The sequence below is a fragment of the Geotrypetes seraphini genome, chromosome 9 (assembly GCF_902459505.1).
Source record: "Geotrypetes seraphini chromosome 9, aGeoSer1.1, whole genome shotgun sequence".
Classification (NCBI taxonomy): Eukaryota; Metazoa; Chordata; class Amphibia; order Gymnophiona; family Dermophiidae; genus Geotrypetes; species Geotrypetes seraphini.
In genome coordinates, this window is record NC_047092.1 from 149,463,039 (window position 1) to 149,485,113 (window position 22,075).

The following is a 22,075-nucleotide window of genomic DNA, read 5'->3' on the forward strand; positions in this document are numbered from 1 at the left end:
ATGAAAAATGAATGGAAAAAATAGTGTTACAATTAGTACTATTATGGGGGCGGGGTCTGGGGTGGAGATTGGGCAGACATGGGCGGGGTCAGGCCCACGGCTTAGCTCGGTGTTCTTCAACCCCTAGTTTGCGGACCAGTGCCGGTCCACAAAATAATTCTTTTTATTTCCGCCGGTCCATAGGTCTAAAAAGGTTGAAGAACACTGCTATAAAAGGCATATTTTTACCAACTGGAAACAGATTCAAATGAGGCACATAAGAAAGAACAAAAGCACTGGCAAACTACATGCAAAACATTAATAATCGAGATCCACAAAAGAATTTGAGAAGTCACTTGATATTAGCAAAAGCTAATGATAAAACATTTTTAAGGATATCAAAAGCTGACTTATTGAGGAAGAGATGATAACAGTAAGGTGCTGGTCGCCTATGTATTTTATTGTTTGTATTTTTGCTCTAGTTTTGTGGATGTACAGTGTTGCCCCGCGAATTCGCAGTTCCCAAATCGCGGACTCACTAATTCATCCCTTCTCTTACCCCATGGTATGGTTTGGTTTATTTATTTATATCCCACCCTTACACAGGGCAGATTACAAACTAACATACAAAAATACAAAATTACATACAAAAATACATACAAGATCGACAATAAATACAGTACTCCCCTGGAATGGAGCCCCCGTGAATTTTGAAAAACCACGAATATGCTTAAGAGGCAGGAGAGGGCAGCTGGGGCACCGGCGGGTGCAACATCGATTGAGGCAGGAGAGGCAGCTGGGGCGCCGAAGCAGGAGAGGGCAGCTGGGGCGCCGGCGGGTGCAAAATCACTCACAGTATGCTCTGACCGCCTCTTCCTGTACTAAATTCAGGCTACACCAATCAGGAGCTGCATGTCAAAGCAGCTCCTCATTGATTTTACTGCACTTTAGTGGCCCAGAGCCGATACATCACATTTGTATTTCTAATTATGGTTTTAGTTGGTATTCAATCTTAACTTTTTATAGTCTTTTTAGTTACCTCTTTACTATTGGTTCCTGTTTCCACCTAAGCCATGCCTCCTAACCTCCCTGATGTTAAGGTGATGGATCTGCAGCCTTTATTTTATTACACTCCTGTGGTGTTTCTTAAGAAGCATGCCATGCTCCATAGCCTGCTCCTTCCCATGCTCTTGAGCAAGACAACTTTGGTTCCTTTTATTATTCTTTGCTTGTCATTTACTGTGAGGGGATATGATCGAGACCTTCAAAATACTGAAAGGAATCGACAAAATAGAGCAGAAAAAATTATTTACATTGTCCAATTCGACACGGACAAGAGGACATGGAATGAAGCTAACGGGGGACAAATTCAGGACAAATATCAGGAAGTTCTGCTTCACGCAGAGTGGTTGACACCTGGAATGCTCTCCCAGAGGAGGTTATTGCGGAATCGACCGTCCTAGGTTTCAAAACTAGATGCACATCTCTTATAAGAGGCATAGAAGGACATGGGTGTCTAAAAATTATGCCAGGTGTACACCTGGCAGGGCCTCCGCGTGTGCGGATCGCCGGACTTGATGGACTGAGGGTCTGATCTGGAGATGGCGCTTCTTATGTTCTTATGGGGAGATGTCCCTGATCCCAGTTCATTATGGCCATAGGCAGTTAGGGGCTTCACTACAATCTAATTTTTCCTCAGAACAGATGCTTTCCCTCAATACCCCCAACAGTGCCTGGGAAAACTCTTCTGTCTTCAAACTCTAGTTAAGACTTTGAATGTTTGTTTACTAAAGAACAAATGCTTCTGGTGTGGGATTTGTCCCCACTTTATCAATTAGATATTTTTGTCCTGCCTAAACCCTGAGCGAAGGATGGAAATTTTATTTCTTACTCAAGCTTGCCCAACGCTTTTGGTTTTCCTGCAATCATGCATACGGGTATGGGGGTGGGAGGCTCATATAGTAAACTGACCAGCAGGGAATATGAGCATCATGCTTCCGTGTCTTAACATTTCTTATTGGTTTGAATTGAGGACTCTCTTCCCCTACATTGTATAGTAATTTATCAAGCTCTTTTGATTTCTAGTTCCTCTCCTGACAAACTCAGCTCACTGATCGCTGAATTCAATTTACTTCCTGGATCACTGCTGTTACTTGGAGGCTCATTTTCAAAATACTGTTCTTAAGACACATAAAATGCCATAGAAATATATGGTACTGTTTGCCTAAGTGCTTTGAAAATGAGCCCCCTTTGGTGATCTAAAATGTTTATCTGAACAGTCCTGCCTCCAGAGATGAATTTTGTTTTTGAACTTTTGTAGAAGACTTGGGTTTTACCATATTATCTTCTGCTCCTACATATACTGATAGACATTCTCTTGAAATAGTGGCTAGCAGGACCTGTAGGTTACTAAGGAAATCTCCTGGCATTACACTTATATCTTGGGTGGACCATTTTATGGTAATGTTGCCACTTTAATAGGCTCTTGTCAGAGGATGCCTCAGACATAAACCATTCCCTTTTGTAATTTGGTCTAGTTGAACACAGATCTTTTTGCCTCTCAGTGCCTTTTAACTTTGGCTGATTTTTCCACATTACTCCTAACTGGAAAAAAATCCAAACTAGGCCTATGACCTTTGGGTCATCTTTTTAAAAAACTTGCCTCTTTGATGCAGAGGTTCAAGAAACCTTCTTCAAACAAACTCTGGTTCATTTCAGAATTGAGAGAACTGAGAAAAAGGTGGCCAATATAAATGATAAAATGAATAGAACGACTCCCTTATAAAAGAAAAGCTAAACAGGGCTCTTCAGTTTGAAGAAGGTACAATGAAAAAGCAACATGACAAGAGATTTATAAAATGGTTGCAATGAAATAGGTAAATAGGAAATGGTTATTTACCTTTTCAAATAGTACTACAAGCAGGGGATACTTAATGACATTAGCAGATAGGTGATTTAAAACTAATTAGAGAAAGTGTTTCTTCACACAATGCAGTATCAAGCTGTGGATTTTGTTGCAAGAAGATATGAAGAAGTTATGTAGCATAGTTGGGTTTAAACAGGGTTTGGAAAGTTCCTGAAAGGCTATTAACAACATATTGGCCAGGTAGATTTAGGAAAACCACTGCTTATCCTTGAGCAACAATGAAAGAATCTTTGGGATCTGCTGAGTAGTTCCTACTGACTTGACCTGGCCACTGTCAAAGACAAGATGCCAGGCTCAGGGTACCTGGTATAGCACATGTTATGTTCTTACAAATGGTTTATTGCATATTTAGTTTATAGCATGTAAAAATATCTTTTTGGCCACTAGAGGGTGGGTGCCATCTATGTGATGCTTGCAATTGTACTGTATAGAAGTTCTCTATAAAATCTGTTTGCCAGATTAAAACACAACATATTTAATATTTACACTTTCAGTTTTTATAAATGGCACCTAACCACACCTAGCTTGTAGGTGCCCGTTGGCACAGTTGTCAATCAACCGCTAGGTGGTGCTTATAGAATTATGCTTAGCAGCACTTAGGTGTGCTTAGGTGTTGCTAGGCATCCTTGTAGAATGCGCCAGTGCATAACACAAATGCCTAGAGACATTTAAGTCAACCACGCCTATTCTCTGCCCCTAAACACACCTACTTTTCAGGTAGGTATCATTAGACATCAGTATGCCCGGTAAGCACCTCGACTTAGGTGTCTCTAGGTACAGCACGGTATTCCACATGCAACCCTAATTAACTACCCCCCTTTTATGACGCTGTTAGGGTTTTTTTATCGCCAGCTGTGGCAGTAAAATCTCCGACACTCACAGAATTCCTATGAGCATCTTTTACCACCACAGCCAGCAATAAAAAAACCTCTGATGCGGCTTCATAAAAGGGGGTCTAATTTTTTATTTTTTTTTAATACGTTTTTTATGGCATGGTCAATTACCTCATCAGTTAAGCCAATTAAAAAAAATTGTGCATGAATTTTAGGTGCCGTTTATAGAATTTCCCCCTTCATGCCTTCACCTTGCATTATTTTCAATATGTTCAACAAATGGTGCCGAAAATTAGGCACTGAAAAAAAGTCTGGGCTACGTGCTATTCTATAAAGGGCGCATACTCGTATATAATAGCATTTAGCGTGAATCCCATGCCTAACTTTTGCGCACCAGACTTAACACCTACAGCAACCAATGCCAGCAACCAAGTTAGGCACAGTTAGACAGAAGTATTCTGCAATTCCACAGACAACCTTTGATCCGGTAGTCTGGGAGCATTGAGGTTCAAACTTGTAATCTTATACTCTTCTTTTATCGTATGCAGTTCTTTTCTTTATTTTAGATTAATATTGTAATCACTTGTAGGGCTGTTTGTCTCTAGGCGGATAAGCAAATGTAATAAACCTGAACCTGAATGCCCCAACGTGCCTGTGGCCACACCACCTTTTGAGATAAGCACCATGGGAGTTAGGCACCGTGCCCTTTAACAGAGGTTTTCAACCCAGTCCTCGGGACACACCTAACAGTCAGGTTTTCAGGATGCCCCCAATGAATGTGCATGAGATAAATTTGCATGCACTGCCTCCTGAAAACCTGACTGGTTAGGTATATCGCAAGGACTGGGTTGACAACCCCTGTCAAATAGAATAGTGTGTATCTTATATGTACGCACAAATTTTTAAAGAGTGCCAATTAACATCAATGATTAGTTGATGATTCAGAGCTTTCTATTACTGATGATTCAGAGTTCATTATCCAATTTATTTATGCACACATCTTGGAAGCACATGCAAAGTTGGACACACAACTTTGGGTGCTTGTGAAAGAGTAAGGGGTTATCTTTCGCTTATGCTAGCATTCCACCTCCATAGGGGGAGAGTGTGGCATAGTGGTTAAAGCTACAGCCTCAGCACCCTGAGGTTGTGGGTTCAAACCCACGCTGCTCCTTGTGACCCTGGGCAAGTCACTTAATCCCCCCGTTGCCTCAGGTACATTAGAAAGATTGTGAGCCCACCGGGACAGAGAGGGAAAAATGCTTGAGTACCTGAATAAATTCATGTAAACCGTTCTGAGCTCCCCCGGGAGAACGGTATAGAAAAATAATAAAATAAATAAAAATATAGCAGGGGCTACCAGCCCAAGACTGAGGGGACTACATGTCCCAGACCGCACTGAGCTTTTTAGCTCAGTGATGAGATACCTTAACAAGGTAACCCAGCTGAGTCAGGGGGCAGGGTTCAGCAGGGAGGCGTTTATCTGCCACAGAGGAGAATCATTAGGGGGATGTCACAGAGTGAGAGAATTCCAAAGGAGAGAAACCTTCCCTAGCCATGGCTGCATTCAAGCCCTGGGGAGGACTGGAGTGCGAAAGCTAGCTGAGAACCCATCCAGGAAAACACTAGAGAGGCAAGCTTCTAATCAAAGACCTCTGTAAACTGAACCTGCTTATTTAAAGGTGACTATCCTGTGTTTGGGGTATGGCAGCTGAGCTGAAACCAGTTGAGACTGTTGCTGGAGAAAAGGGTTTTCTTTCTCCTAAATGTTCTGTTTGGACTATTTAACAAGTGAAGGAGGAACCAAACTCATGGTGCTTTAAACGTGAGAGAACTGGGGAAATTGACCAAAAGCTAAGGTTGATGGACTGAATGTGATATGGCATACTGCTGCACTAGACACAAGATATAAAAGTTAAAAACATATCTTTGCCTTTCCTGAGCCTGTGAGGGAATGGGCTCAGGTAGATGTCTCAATAAAACATTTTGTTGCACCTTCTAAAGTGGTTTATGTGTGCTGATTGGGTGAATCTGCAGGGTTCCTGGAAAACCTGGCCTGGAATCTCTCACAGTGCTATATACAGCATCTATACAAATATTATATTATAATCCAGTTCTAAAGTATTGTAGGCAATGAGTACCAGGATGCCACCACAATGTGCAAAAATAAGTCCACAGTTCAAATAAATCTCAAAAAGACTTTTTAAAAAAATAAACCAAGACAACTGAAAAATGTTACTACATACTTAGAATGTGCATTTGTTTGAAACAGAATTTTTCATGTCACTGTACATTTACATTTTATGTTTGTTTTATTGTAATCCGCTTAGGTTTTAAGCAGAAATTTTAAAAATAAATAAATACATAATTTTTAGCTCAAACTAACGAAGAAACCCTTGAAATATAAAGTATTTTCCTGTGGCATTAACAGTGGGCACAAGTCATGAATAGGCCTCGCTTTTCACAAGTAATACACATTCTGCATGGATTGCATGTGTGCATGTACTATTTTTCAACCGTCCATACTCTGAGCAATTAGTTCACATTCTTCACAAGTGAAGGAAAATTCTATAAATTGGCGCTTCAGGCTAAGTACCCTAATGCAGTGCACTTAGCGCCAATTTGATAACTTGGCGTCAAAATTCTATTATAGAATACTAGCGTAAGGTTGGCATCAGTGTGCCCATGTGTAGGTGTTCACTCTTATGCCATGTCAATGGCAGACCAAGTTGGTGTACCTAGGTGTGCCAAGTGACGTGCTTCATTTATAGTGATCTATGGCCCAAATTCTAAATATGTCACCTAAAAAAACTGATGCTAAAAAGGCTGATACATAAGAACATAAACGTTGCCATACTGGGACAGACCGAAGGTCCATCAAGCCCAGCATCCTGTTTCCAACAGTGGCCAACCCAGGTCCAAAGTACCTAGTTAGATCCCAAGTAGCAAAACAGATTCTATGCTGCTTATCCTAGGTATAAGCAGTAGATTTCCCCAAGCAACAAAAATGGTTATGGGGCTGGAGGAGTTGCCATATAGTGAGAGGTTACATTACATTACATTACATTACAGATTTCTATTCCGCTTGTGCCTTGCGGTTCTAAGCGGATTACAATTTAAGAGACTGGACAAATTCAGGAATATTACAGTACATAGAATCAGGAATATGTCAAGTTACAATTGTTAGTCTGGAAGTTTCCAGGAGAAATTGGGCCTCTTCTCCCTTGAAAAGAGGAGACTTAGAGGAGATATGATTGAAACATTCAAAATAATGAAGGGAATAGATTTAGTAGATAGCGACAGGTTGTTCACTCTCTCCAAGGTAGAGAACAAGAGGGCACTTTCTAAAGTTAAAAGGACATAGATTCCATACAAGCGTAAGGAAGTTCCATACAAGCGTAAGGAAGTGGTAGAAAACTGGAATGCTTTTCCGGAGGCTGTTATAGGGAAAAACACCCTCCTGGGATCCAAGACAAAGTTAGACAAGTTCCTGCTAAACCAGAACATACGCAGGTAATGCTAGACTCAGTTAGGGCACTGGTCTTTGACCTAAGGGCCGCCGCGGGAGCAGACTGCTGTGCACGATGGACCACTAGTCTGACCCAGCAGCGGCAATTCTTATGTTCTATAATGACCTATGGACTTCTCTTTTAGGTACTTGGCGTGATTCTAGTTTATAGCACTTGCCAGTGAAAACCAGACCTAACTTTTAGGAATACCCATGACCCACTCATGTTCCTCTCCTGTCCACATCCCCTTCTGAGATCCACAAAATAGAATTTACGTGCACCACTCTATGAAATACACTAAGAAAGTTGCACACGTAAATTTTAATTAATGCAGATTAGTGCCGATCTCCAATAGTTACAATATGATTAAAAGTATAAGAAAGAATAATTTCTGTAAATTAATGACTTCTAGGAATGTTGTGCATGTGAAACAGATATTATTCATACTAACTAAAAACTGTCAGCTCTCAGCCTTGTAAATGGGCTGAAACACATGCAACTAAATTCCCTCACAAGAAAAGACAGTTTCATAGGTCTTGGTCTAATTGAAGCTGTTTAAAATTCTCCTCATGTACAACTTCTGAGACAGAGAATAAATGGAGACAAAACCCCAACAGACTCTGTGATCCTGATGCTAGAGGGCAGACATGACAACGAGGCGGCAAATAGGAGTAGGTACAGTGCCTTCCTGATGCATTTGAAGTGATATTGTATGCTACCCACCAAAATACCACAAAGCAATCATTTCAGAAAAGCAACCTGTAAAAGCATGAATTATAAATGATGGTGCAGTACAACAGTAAACAGAACTATAGTTCATTCTACTAGGAATGCCCTCTATCAGTCCTGTGGCCTTAGCTATATTCCCTTCATCGTGCATCAACCTAAAGTATTATGTAAGATTGAAGTGTTGGTGTCTCTAAAGCAGTGGTCTCAAACTCGCGGCCCGCCAGGTACTATTTTGAGACCCTCGGTATGTTTATTATAATCACAAAAGTTAAATAAATTTCTTGATCATAGGTTTCTTTAGCTATAAATTACAATATTATTGACTTAGCCAAAAGGAAAGATTTATAAACTATAAAGAGTTTTACCTCATGCAAAATTGTCATTTCTTTAATAAGACATTAACTATTTTTTTTCTGAGGCCCTCCAAGTACCTACAAATCCAAAATGTGGCCCTGCAAAGGGTTTGAGTTTGAGACCACTGCTCTAAAGGGTACCAAAAAGAAAAAGGAAAGTCACACCTCACATAGTAGCAGAAAAAAAGTGAGAATGAAAGGATAGTCCTTCCTTAGGAACACATAATCTTTATTGGAGAATCACATGAAACGGATTACAGCTCAGCTCGACACGGCCAGTGTTCTGACACATAAATAATGTGTCTTCATCAGGAGCCATTAAGAATCCTCTCAAAGGCTTGAGAATGAAAAACAGTAGGCGGTAATCTACAAACAGAGCAATTGCCAGAGTGATTCACCAGAGCAGCAGGATGTTGGAAGTGATTTTTGCATCCTGATGAAGATACATTATTTATGTGTCGAAACAATGGTCGTGTTGAGCTGAGCTGTAATCCATTTTATGTGATTCTCCAATAAAGTTTGTGTGCTCCTAAGGAAGGACTATCCTTTCATCCTCACTTTTTTTCTGCTTGTCTCTAAAGGGTAAACATTAAGCTATGCTAATAAATAAACACTAGTGCATTTGTGACATCAGAGAAAGCGCCGAAGCCGATACGGGCAGCAAGTTCATTGCTGCTCATGCCAAATTTAAAAACGTACGGGGAAGGGGGCGCGAGGCACGCAGCGGCATGAGAAGTAGGAAGGGGGGGCGGAGAGGAGGAAAGATGCCGGCGCTCCGAGGAAGAGTGCGCCCAGGGCAGACCGCCTCCCTCGCACTTCCCTTACTATGCCACTGAGTAGGGTTATGAGTGAAGGCTGTATCAAAAAGGTGGGTTTTTAGTCTGTATACTTCTCCCTCCGTATTCACGGGTGGACCATAGGTGGGTGGACCATAGGCGCGAATATGGAAAAACCACAAATAACTTTTTATATGTTATTTGTGGTTTTTAGAAAACGCCATCATTTTTATTTATTGAAACCGCAAATAGCTTGGAGCAGGCAAGCAACGATTTCAGGGCTTGGAGCAGGCAAGCAGCAATTCCCAGCGATTCAAAGAGAATTTAGGGCAAATAGCAGGCAAGCAGCGATTCCCAACAATTCCCAAAAAATTAAGGGCTTGGAATAGGTAAGCAGTGATTCCCAGTGATTTCAGGGCTTGGAGCAGGCAAGCAGCAATTCCCAAAGACTTAAGGGCTTGGAACAGGCAAGCAGCGATTCCCAGCAATTCAAAGAGAATTTAGGGCAAATAGGCAAGCAGCGATTGCCAGCGATTTTCTCCATGCATGCTGGGAAGAAGCCTTTCTCTCTATGGATGCTGGGAAGCAGCGTTTTTCTCAGTGCACACTGGGAAGCATGGAAGCAGCAATTTTGTGGGAGAAAGCATGGAAGCAGCGATTTTCAGAGTGAATGGTAAGCGAGAAACTTTTACCGGTACAGTAAAAGGAAAAATAATTTTAATGATGATGTATTTTTGAGGGGCAGAGTCAGCAGCTGAAAAATCGCGAATAAGCGAATCCGCAGATATGGAATCCGCAGACAGAGAGGGAGAAGTGTAGTGCTTTTTTTTTTTTTTTAACTGGGGATACAAAGTGGTCACTTCCGCACAACTCATTCTGATGCTTGGGAAACATAATGAAAAACTGCTAGACTGAAGCAATGATCTGTCTTGTACTCATATATTTGTAGCCTCATTAGAACTCTGATCCTGAAGCACAATTCTGATGGTGTCCCTCCCTCTAATCTGAAGTAATCGGTAAGAACTGTATCTGAAATAGGAAAATATGTATACAAAGTGCTACTTACTGATAAGATGCTGTGCACACTAGAGGCTTCTTTTACAAAGCCGCGCTAGGGCCTTAACGTGCAGAATAGCGCGCGGTAAACTGCCGCACGCGCTAGCCGCTACCGCCTCCTTTGGAGCAGGTGGTAGATTTCCAGCTAGCGCGCGTGCTAATCTGGTGCGTGCGTTAGAACCGCTAGCGCGGCTTTGTAAAAGGAGCCCTAGGTCTTTGCAAATTATTTATATGTGGATTTTATATTTCTATTAGACATTATTGCAAGAAGATGTCACCACGATGTTTGGTACTATCTTTCTGAGGTTTCATGCCTCCAGGCTTTGTGACATTTAATTTTGGTTTGACTGAGAAATTGAAATTTGATAGAACAGGTTTAAAATATAACTTTGGAATTCAATCACATCATTATTTCCCAGGATAAATAAAATGGGCCCTACTGCATTTAATAAGATTTTACCATGGTACAGAAAGCGAGGTACACTTTCAATACTGCAGTCTAAGAAAGAAAAAGAAACGAAATAACTTTTTTGCTTTAAAATTGTTTGAACTCATCTGAGGGCAATTATATAAAGCGTGTTCTGCATATAAAGCAGGGCTTTACATATGGAAAAGTGCTCTTATAAAAATTGCTTGAGTCTATCCCCCTCTTCTACGAAACTGTGCTAGCGGCTGCCGCACGGTAATGGCCCAGAAGCCCATAGAGATTTAAAGGGCTTTGGGGCTGTTGCTGTGCGGCAGCCACTAGCGCGGCTTTGTAGAAGAGGGGGGTATGTGGGGGGGGAGGTCCACCCCAGGTGCCATCTTGGTGGGGGTGCCAGCACCCGTTCTCCTCTCTGCCCCCACTCCTTCCCTGCCCCCCACTACCGCAGGCAGGTGCCTCTCCCCTTCCCCAATCCTCTTTAACATTCCTGGTGTGAGCAGCAACCCCAACCTGCTGCTTACACTAGTTTTGGCTCTTCCTCTGACATCACTTCCTGGACCTGCACCTAGGAAGTGACATCAGAGGAATAGCCAACGCTGGCACGAGCAACAGGTTGGGGTTGCTGCTCATGCTGGGAACGTTAAAGAGGTACACGGGGAAAGAGAACGGACACCTGCGTGTGGCAGGAGGGGGCAGGGAAGCAGCGGGTGGGGGTAGGGGCAGAAAAGTGGGTAGGAAGGGGTACCACCACCCCAGGCGCCTCTCACCCTCACTATGCCTCTGAGTCTATTTATGAAAAGTAGTGTTCGGTGTAGTGTGTCTGTCAGAGAGGGCTTGGGTTGATTAAAAAGTATGAGAATGGTGATGTCGCCTCATAGCTATATGAGGTTAGGCCTAGTTTGTCCAGGCAGGCGCTGAGGGAGGTAGTATAGAGATTGAAGAGAGTAGGGGATAGTGGGGATCCTTGTGGTACGCCACAGGGATTGGACCAAGGTTCTGATTTTTCTTTGTCTGACTTTACTCTGTAGGTTCTGGATTTTAGGAATCCTTCAAACCATGAGTATACCTTATCAGTGATACCTATTGTGTCCAAAATTTGCAGTAGGATGTTATGGTCTACCAGGTCAAATGCTACGGTCAGATCCAGTTGTATGAGCAGCATTTTTTTTCCTGTGCTGAGGTGTTGTCTAGCTGTGTCAACAAGGGAGCCTAGTAGTGTCTCTGTGCTGATGTTGGTTCTGAAGCCGGATTGCGTGGGGTGGAGTATGTTGTGGTCTTCCAGATAGTTGGTGAGGAGTTTGGCTACTAGCTCTTCAGTTAGTTTGACATAGAGAGGTATTGAGGCAATGGATCTGTAATTGGATGGTTGATCCATTGCTCCTTTAGGATCTTTTAGGATCGGTGTGATGATGATTTTGCTGAGGTCATTTGGGAAAAGGCCATCTGTGAGCATGGTTTGTATCCACTGTAGGAGAAGGGCATGGAATTTTGTGCTGGCGGTTTTTATGAGATATGGTGGGCAGTGGTTGAGGTCACATGATGTGTGGCTGTACTTTCTGTAGAATTTGTTAAGGTCAGACCATTGTAAAGTGGGAAAGTGGGATCAGGTTCTGTCTGCAGCTGTTGATTCTTTTTCTGGGGAGGGGGTATTGTGATTTCTTTTAGGTGGGTTGGGGTACCGTTGAGGGTAGCTCTGGCATTTGTAATTTTGTTCTTGAAGTGTTCTGCTAAGAGGGTGGCTCAGGGGGGGGAGGTATTGTTAGTGGTCAGGTAGGGTTAGGTGTCAGTTAGCTCTTTTAGTATTTGAAATAGTTTTTTGGTGTCTTGAGTTTCTGTACCCTATTAAATTGGTGTAGTGTGCTTTTCTCTTATCCTTTAGTTGTACTGGTAGTTTGTATTGTTTGTTTAGTTTTTTCCAGGCGTACTAACATGATTCAAATTGCATTTTAAAACAATGAAATATTTATTTCCTTTCGCTTTTCTTGCTGAATGTACACTTCCACTTCAGCAGCTCTCAAAAGGTTTTCTATCTTTTATGGCTTAGAGCCTTGAAATCGTATATCAGATGTATTACTCAAAGAGAGTGCAAGCTAAGCAACCATGGGACAGATGCAATCCTTTACAGTGGCTGAGCTTTTCAGCATTAAACCCGGGGAAAATTGGGAAGGGGAGGGGACCATGCATTCAAATTGCACATTATATAGTAAGTCATCCCTGGAGCCCAAACAATCCCTTCTAAGGTATGCTCATATCCTACAGCCTCAGACAGTGGATCTAAAGTCATTTTCCATGTACATTTAAACACAATAAACATTTACTATTCAAATGTGGCTCCTGATCTGCCACAGAAATGATGCTTCTATTTCAGCAGGAACAAATGCATCAGAACTGCTGCAGGCTACAAAATACATAAATAGACTCAGTCTATAAAGCAACTTTCCCGTTTACTTATCCTCTGCTCAACAGAGATGCTTTTTTGTGCATGCTAATAAAATGATGCTGAATTAAAGATGGAGTTGATCCTCCTTTTGAATTAAAACCAGAGTCCTCCTTCAGTCTGTAATGCTTTAATTATTTGCCAGGACATTTCATAGTAGCGTTCACAAAAAAAGATGCACTTTAGATATTTATGTATCTAAAATAAACTCACACTGGGAGCTACAAGTGTAGTGCAACAGAAAAACATATGTCTTCATCAGAAAGGAGATGTTGATTATTGCCCTGTGTAGTCGTTGGTAAAACCTCGCTTGGAGTACTGTGTTCAGTTTTGGAGGCTAAGGGGCTCATTTTCAAAGCACTTACGACACATCCATAGCAGCTTTGAAAATGAGTCTCCATAACTCATTGCCCCCCCTCCCCCGAACTGCGGAAGTGATTTTTAGTGCAGGCCGGCGCACTGAATGATCTGCGCTGCTCCTGATGCTCATAGGAACTCTATGAGTGCCGGGAGCAGCGCAGAGCAGTCAGCGTGCCGGCCTGCGGTTTTGTAAAAGGAGGGTTGAGGAAATAAAAAGACCTGAAGAGTTTTAGAGGAAAGCAACCAAAATGGTATGATGTCTGCATCAGAAGATAGAAGAGACTTGAAGACCTGAGTATGCATACCTTAGAGGAGAGGAAAGACAGGGAAAATATCTTACAGATGTTTAATTACAGTATTTTCACGCATATAACGCGCATATGTGTATAACACGCATACGCGTATAGTGCGCGGGTCCAAACCATTTGTGTAAAAAAAATTTTATATAGCACGCATGCTGCTATAACCTCCTCCCGCCACTCCCGCTTACTCCCTCTTCTGGCCTGCGAACCGGCATCCTCCCCCCCGCTCGCGTCGCCCCCCTCCCCCGCGATCCTACATCCCCCCCAGCACCGCAAAGACATCGGTCGCTTACCCGATTGGGCATCGGCACCAGCACCAATGCACAGGACGTGCCAGTGCCCGAAGATCCTCCCTCGTTGGGCTGGGCGGTGCGAGGGAGATCCTCCCTCTTCCCTGTGCCGGGCTGGACTGGGCTTTGAGCATTTGCGCATGCTCAAAGCCTTCTGGTCTCGCTCTCTCTGAGATTCTGAATCTCGGAGAGAGCGAGACCAGAAGGCTTTGAGCATGCGCAAATGCTCAAAGCCCAGACCAGCCCAGCCCAGGGAAGAGGGAGGATCTCCCTCGCACCGCCCAGCCCAGCCCAGCCCAGCCCAGGCGAGAGAGGATCTTCGGGCACTGGCACGTCCTGTGCATTGGTGCTGGTGCCGGTGCCCAATCGGGTAAGCGATGTCTTTGCGGTGCGGGAGGAGGGATGTAGGATCGCGGGGAAGGGGGGGTGACGCAAGCGGGGGGGAGGATGGCGGTTCGCAGGGGGGATGCCGGATCGCACTGAAAAAAAAAATTTGTATAACGCGCTCACACATATAACGCGCATGGTTATACTCGGTTTGTAAAATCGTGTATAACGTGCGCGTTATATGCGTGAAAATACGGTACATGAGGGGTATTCATGAACAAATGAACCTTTTCCAAGTATGGCTAAACTGTAGAACCAAAGAGCATGAAATAAAGCGGAAAGGAGGAAATTTTAAAAGCAACATGAGGAAATAATTTTTCATAGAAAGAGTAATAAAATGCTTAAAATACCTTCCCAGCGGAGGTGGTAGGGATAACCACAGTTGTGGAATTCAAAAATGTAAAAATATAACACAAAATTTAAAATACAAAACACAGAGAATCCCTTTATAGCATGAGGATGGGATCAGACTGTAGAGAATTTCCCTGCAAATCAAAGCATAAATTATTTTCACACTTCAAAAAGTCATAGAAGGGAGTAACTTGCTTTGAGTGGGAGTTGTAATCCTAATCATCTTATTGGGCAGATAGGATAGGCCATGCCGGTCTTTATGTGCCATTATTTATTATGTTACTATGTTGCTATGTTTCAAAAATTTGTTCCTTTCCATGAACCACTTAAGTGGACATTTAGGCCCTAATTCTGTAAAGGACGCCTAAGTCCCGCCTAAAGTTAGGCGGGACTTAGGTGTCCAAACAAAGTGGTTAATAAGTAATTTAAGGGTCTTAACGAGCGATAATTGGCACTTGGACGTCCAAAGGATGTGGATGTCAGTTCTGAGATGCGTACACAATTTTTGGGATGCCCACTGGAGAAAGCTGCGCCTAAAGACCCAGGTGTGGCGTGGCATTGAAGAGGCTTCGATTTGGACGTCTGTTGACTGATTTACACATCGCTGAGCGCCCATAGGCATCCACCTAGTGCTTACATTGTAGGTCTACTTTTGAGCATGGTTTGGGCAGCAGATAGACGTGAGTTAGGTGGACGGGACATAGGCGGGCTTTGGACATCTCCATTGCGTTTCACTAAATAGGTCAATAGGGTTTTTATTTTTGCTTTATTAAGCTCAAAATACATTTAATAATGCAGCACATAAACAGGGCACATGAATACAGATATATTGTATGCAAAACCTTCTATTTTTGTGGGCAAACAGCAATGTTATTTGCTAATTATAGGAAAAGATCCATTCACTGAAGCAGAGCACATGAAAAAGATAGCTTTATATTTCTTGCCAAAAAGCTACCCTCTTTTTCTCACTAAAGAGTGCTGCAATGAGATAATTCTTGAAAGAGCTGCATGAAGCAAGCAAGGCTCATGTGAGATAGACACCGGAAAATTAGGCCAGTTAAAACCTGACTTAATATATCCACAACACCCAGCGACACCTAAGAACACTTAGGCACTGCTAGGCATGATTCTATAAAGGACGCCTAATGGTTGATTGACAACCACATAGACTGGTGCCTACAAGTTAGGCATAGTTAGGTGCATTTACAGAATCAGGCCATAAGGGCTCATGTGCTAACTATTGGGTCCTTTTATTAAGGTGCGCGCTGAAGATTAGTGCATGCTAAATGCTAAGATGCCCATAGGAATATAATGGATATCTTAGCATTTAGCATGCACTAATCTTTAGTGAGTGCTAAATCGGTTAGCACACCTTAATAAAAGGACCCCCATGTGCTAATTGGTTAGCACAGGGCAATGTAGCTGTGCTAACCAATCAGTACAGGGCAGGCCTTCTCTATACCCCGCCCTGCCCCCAATGCTATAAAATAAATTTTTTATCATATGGATAACATGCACTGATCCCTGAGTATGCCCTGCAGTAAGGCGATTTTAACTGCAGTAAGCATGCATTAGTGCTTAGTATTGCAGCATAGTAAATGGGCTTTAAAATGTCAGAGGTTATTAATTCCTAACATAAAGAAGATGCCTGCATTTGCATAAATGTACCTGTCCTGGACTATGCAGAGGCATTTGAGGTGGGGGTAGGGACAGAGTTGAAGAAGTATTTGCATTTATATGCATATGAGTATGCTAGAAAATGCACATGTGTGTGAAAAATCAGCCATGAAGGTTAGGCAAGTATAAATATATGCACAAAATTTTGCAGGGTAGATTTCAAAGTGGAAATGTGTGCATACTTTTGTTTTGAAAATTTACCAGTACCTGCACAGGGAAAAGTACAGTATGTACATACTATGTGTACTGTATTCAGTTATAAATGTACTTCCTTTGGTAGTAATTTTATAAGCCTTTGCAAGTAAAAAAATACAAAGATATATGTTACTGACCCAAAGCCAATATAGGTGTTACTGGGACGGATGAGTTGAAAGACACATGCCTATATGCACAAAATTAGGTGGAAAATTACAACTGCCTTGAAGTATATGTCACTTTGGAAGCTTTCAGAGACACAATTTGTAAAGGTACACAGGTCCTGTAAGTTGCCATTATAAAATGAGTGTACTGTATCTGCCTACTTGCCTTCACAGCCTAAATATTCCAATCTCATTAAAAACCTCTTTAGGGCTACCATATGGTTCCAGGAAAAAAAAAGGATGGATTGAGACTTCCGGGTTTTACTTCCAATGGAAGTAAAACCCAATGGAAGTAAAACCCAGATGTCTTAATCCAGCCTCCTTTTTCTGTAGCCATATGGTAACCCCTGTTCTCATGAAGTCAGAAGGAGATTTGAAAGATGAAGCCCTTGGCTTTAGCATTCAAAGGAGCACTTTAGTTAAATGTGAAATAGCCGTCATCCTAACTTGATCATGCCACTGTGCCTGGTTATAAATCGGGCATTTGCTATGTTGAGGATTCAGGCTTGCTTGTTTTCAGTTCAATGAGAGCAAATTTCAACTGTTCCCATAGGATCTTTAAGCATGCTTAGAAAGATTCATACATAGAAATCTGCAGTGAGTGAGTTGTCACTTTCTATTTCTTAATATGTAAATTCATACGGTACTAGGAATAGTTCTCTTTCTACAGAGGTACTGTTGCCCACAATCAAAGTCACAAGCTCCATACCTCTATTGGATTAATGCCCATGCCACTAAGTATGGGCTTTAATGGGCAGAAAAATATTCATGGCATTGGATGCCTCTGTATTGCTGGTGCTATCCTTCTCTTGAAGTGCAGTGGCAGGGAGACTGTGTGGAAGAGGGAACAGAAACATGGAAATGGACTACTTCCTGTCCCCCTCCTCCTCCCGCCCTCGCCCATGATTGGCTATTCTCTGAGTACCAACAGAGTAGAAGGGGAAGACAAAAGCAACCAGGAAAGGAGGATGAGGAGGAAAAAGAGAGCAACATAAGAAAAGAGGAGGATAAGACAAAGTATGACTTCTTTTTTTCCTGAGAGTCTTATTATCTTAAATATTCTGCTATTACAATTCAAAGGCTAGGAAACCTGCTAAAAAATATTTTCAGTGAAAGCCAAACTATTAATAAAATTCCCACTTTTGGGTGGTTTTTGCTAAAGATCTTCCAGGATGAAATACAATACAATAAAAATGCCAAGAGGATAATTTAAACTACAATATTTCTTAATCTCACATTAGCTATGCAGCGGAGTTTCTCACCAATCGAACTGACCAAGAAGACCATTCTCAGAGGATATTATGTAGTGCAAATCAATGCATTAACAAATATGTAAACTGGAAAATATAGCACTACTTAAATCTCACGAGGAAAGACAAAGATCAAAGCATTACAGAGAGCCAGAGCTAAGATGTGTATCCTATTATTATGAGTATAATTGAGGTTATGATTATTACTAAGTTTATTTCTCATGGTGCACTTCTCCAAAGCACTCAACAATCTAGCTCAGGCTCAGTTCTCGAGGGCTGCAAGCTAGGGTTACCAGACGTCTGGGAAAACCCGGACATGTCCTCTTTTTTAGAGGACTGTCCAGGCTCCCGGATGCACTTTCCAAAACCCGGCGTTTGTCCGGGTTTTGGAAAGCCCTACAAGCTCTGGCCACTTCTGGGAGGGCCTCTGAGCAAGTGCGGATGATGCCACACACATCCGTGCATGCTCCAGGCCCTCCAGACGCAGCCGGAGCTCATCGCAAAGAAAGGAGGCTTTCTGGGGGTGGGGCTGGAGGACAGAATGGGGCGGGGCTAGAGATAGAAGCGGGCAGGGCGGGGATGGAGGCGGGACGGGGAAGGGTCATGTGTCCGGGCTTTTCTTTTTTTAAAAAAATATGGTAACCCTATTGCAAGCAGATCTGGCTTTCAGGATAACCCTGATGAATATGCATTATCATCCACGCTAGAAGTACATATAATAAACACGGTCCTGAGGTATATAAACTGTTATTATTATTATCATATGATCCACAAGACACAAATCCAACTGTAAATTGCTCAAAACCTTTCTTTATAAAAAACATTTTTATAATATGATGTGCTCAGTCCCATAACCACAAAGCTACATGTTTAGGCAAAGGTTACCACGGGACCATCACTGTCACATCAGAGTCCCAAACTGCCCATTTCCAGTCACACTATATCATTGCAATCAATATCAACATCAATATCTAGGGTGACTGTCAATTCCCTTCCTTCCATGACTTCCTTGTCTCCTGGGCTTAAACACCCTCCCTCCACAACACATCCTCATATATGGATGCCGTCTTGCCCTATACAATTTCGGGGGAAGCTTTTCAAAACCCAGGCAAAGTGCCAGGTTTTAAAAAGCATCCAGACCCCCAGACATGTCCAGGGAAATCCAGACATCTGGTAGCCCTACACACACATAAAGTTTAACATTTAAAAGCCTGGAGGTCAATATTTAGCTGTCGGCAGTGAGTGCTTTGCTCCCCGCCTGTGATGTTATTTCCAGATGTTCAAAGATGGGACCTGCCCAGGCTTTGGCTTTGAATTTCTCGATATTTTAAAGCCAGCTAACACATAAGTCAGTATTCATGCTGTCCAATTTATACGCTCACCCTGATCCCTTAAGAGCTGACTCTGCCCTTGGAACACCCCCACAACAGCTGCTTTTGTGTTCAGTGTAGAGAATGACACGGTGACAAAATTCATCACCGTTCCCATCCCCGCGGGAAATAATCCCATGTCATTCTGTAGTGTCTATCTCAACCTCAATCCTTCTACACCAGCATTCTTCAAAGCAAAGCTTGAAGGTCAGTGGTTGCGGCCATTCATACTCTGATTTTTAAGTGAGCCAAGGATAATGGAACCATTGTGACATCACTGATGTGATTGGCTCTTAGGCACTGGTGGAATGAGGCATTATGACATCACAATATCTGCTCTGGATACCAGAGACTGTCATTCTGTAGTGTCTGTTTCAACCTCAATCCTTCTACACCAGCATTCTTCAAAGCAAAGCTTGAGGGTCAGTGGTTGTGGCCATTCATACTCTGATTCTTTCCTCTCTCCTTAAAGAATGACATGAAGATGGTTTCCCGCGGTTATCCGCGGGGACGGGAACGGTGATGAATTTTGTCACCGTGTCCTTCTCTAGTTCAGCGCTAGCCACAATATTCAGTGGCACTTAACCAGTAAAGTGCGGCGAATATCAGCGGCTAGTCCCAACCAAATGCTTAAACCGGTCAGCAGTCAGCTAAATTGTTTTGAATACTGGACTCCTGATGTCTTAGGGAGGTACGTTAGGGACCTAGGGGAGCATACAACCGAAGATTTGCCTGGGTTGCCCAATATCCTTGCACCAGCCCTGCCAACCTGCATAATATAAGTAGATGGTTGTACTAACCAGGATTGCAGAGACATTTATAACTGGTTCCAACGCTGCGACAGATGCCGTGAGCACAAGGACTGAGAGCACAGAAGTCGACCAGCTGAGTGCAGGTGGGTCCTGTAAACCCTGGGCTGCAACTACAGGAATAAGAGCTTCGGTCTGGATAGCAAGTTCCGTTGTTCTGGCATGGAGACGAGGCGCAAGGATCGATTCTCTCTTCACAAGATGGCCCTAAGAATCCTGATTTAAACATAAATATAAAATCAATTTCTTGACCGCATAAACTTGAGGCTCCATGCAATTTACAAAAGATTTAGTTTCAAGTTTGAGTTTCAAGTTTATTATAAAATTTGATTAATCGCCTATTGCAAATTCTAAGCGATGTACAAATCGTTAAAAATTACAGAATTAGGGGAAACAAACATAACTAACAAAGGGACTAAATTTACTAAACATAATAAAAACCAACTTATACAAACATAATAAAACACAAGGAAAGACTAGGAAAGAAATACAATCTGATTAATATAAAGAAAAACAATTAAGGTTAAGAACAATAGGAAAGGGAAGGAGAAAACTCTCAGAAAATATAAAGATAAAATGAAAGTCGTAAGCAATTCATTTAGTCATTGAATGCATCTTTAAAAAGAAAACCCTTAAGTTTGCTCTTAAATTTTTCCAAATTCTTTTCCTCTCTTAAATCGATTGGAAGTGAATTCCATGTTTGAGAGCTGTGATGGAAAAGATAGATTGCCGCCGTGTGTTAATAATTTTGAGAGAGAGAATGAGTAATAAGTATTGGTCATTCGACCTCAGTAATCTTGATGAAATATAAGGTATCAAGACTTTATAAATAAAAGCTGGGGTTTTAAATATGAGAGATTTAAAGGTGAGCAATGAATAAACATAATGAGATGAGTGCAGTGGAAAGGATCTAATTATCCATAAATTTTATAAAAAGAAAAGATTTTAATTGTCTCCTAAAATGTAGATAAGAGTAAGAGTTCAGGAACAATTGCAAAAATCCCTATCATAAGTAGCTGCCTGGAAGGAAAGAGTGCGTTCAAGATATTTTTTGTATTTGCATCCCTTAACAGGGAATACAAAAAGGAGGATGGGATAGGGTTACCAGATTTTACTTTAGTAAAAAAATTTATCCAGATATCTTAACCCAACTCTTCCCCCCTCCTCCTAGATAAATTCTCCCCCAAAACCTCCACTTAAATAATCTCTTCCTCCCCAAAACACCAATCAAGTATTCAGATCCCTGAAATGTAACGTAATCTTATTTGTACTCTAACTGTAATCTATTTGTTATATCACACAGTAACGTACAGTCAATTTAATATCCAATTTGCAATTTCTTCCTGAATTAATCCAGGTACCTCTCCTCCCTTGTAACCAAAAAAAAAACAAAAAACCCCGCAAAACTGTTGTAACTTCACTGGAAATGTCCAGTTAGCTCTTTTGTAATCCGCCTTGAACTGCAAGGTATAGGCAGAATAGAAGTCCCTAATGTAATGTAATATAATGTAATGTAATAGACTCGCCTCCCAAGTTCCACCCAACCCTACCCCATTACACCCCAGTCCCACCCCCAATCCTGCCCTAGCCCCGCCGCCGGCTGCCTGCTCTCGTCAGGCAGGAAGGCATCCGCGCATGCATGGATGCCACGCGATTACATCAGGCGCACCCACGTGACATCATTGAGTAGCATCCGCGCATGGGTGGATGCCCTCCTGCCCGACGTGATTTCGAGGAAGCTTTTTAAAATCCAAACAAAGTGCCCAGTTTAGAAAAGCCGTCCAGACCCCCAGGCATCCGGATGTCTGGTAACCCTAGGATGGGAGCTTCTAGGGTTCTTCTGAATGGCAGCAAAAAGCGACTTTGTAATATATCCAGCCCAGTTTAAAGATTATACGCGC

At 42.2% G+C, this 22,075-nt stretch overlaps 1 protein-coding gene across 1 annotated transcript in view; it reads right to left on the minus strand.

Annotated features, from left to right (window-relative positions):
• Positions 1-22,075, minus strand: part of DNER (delta/notch like EGF repeat containing) — a 261,530-nt gene that overhangs the window by 47,082 nt on the left and 192,373 nt on the right. Inside the window, exon 8 of the mRNA XM_033959607.1 lies at positions 20,166-20,390. Within this exon, the coding sequence (XP_033815498.1) occupies positions 20,166-20,390 (225 nt within the window). The remainder of the gene's footprint in view (positions 1-20,165; positions 20,391-22,075) is intronic.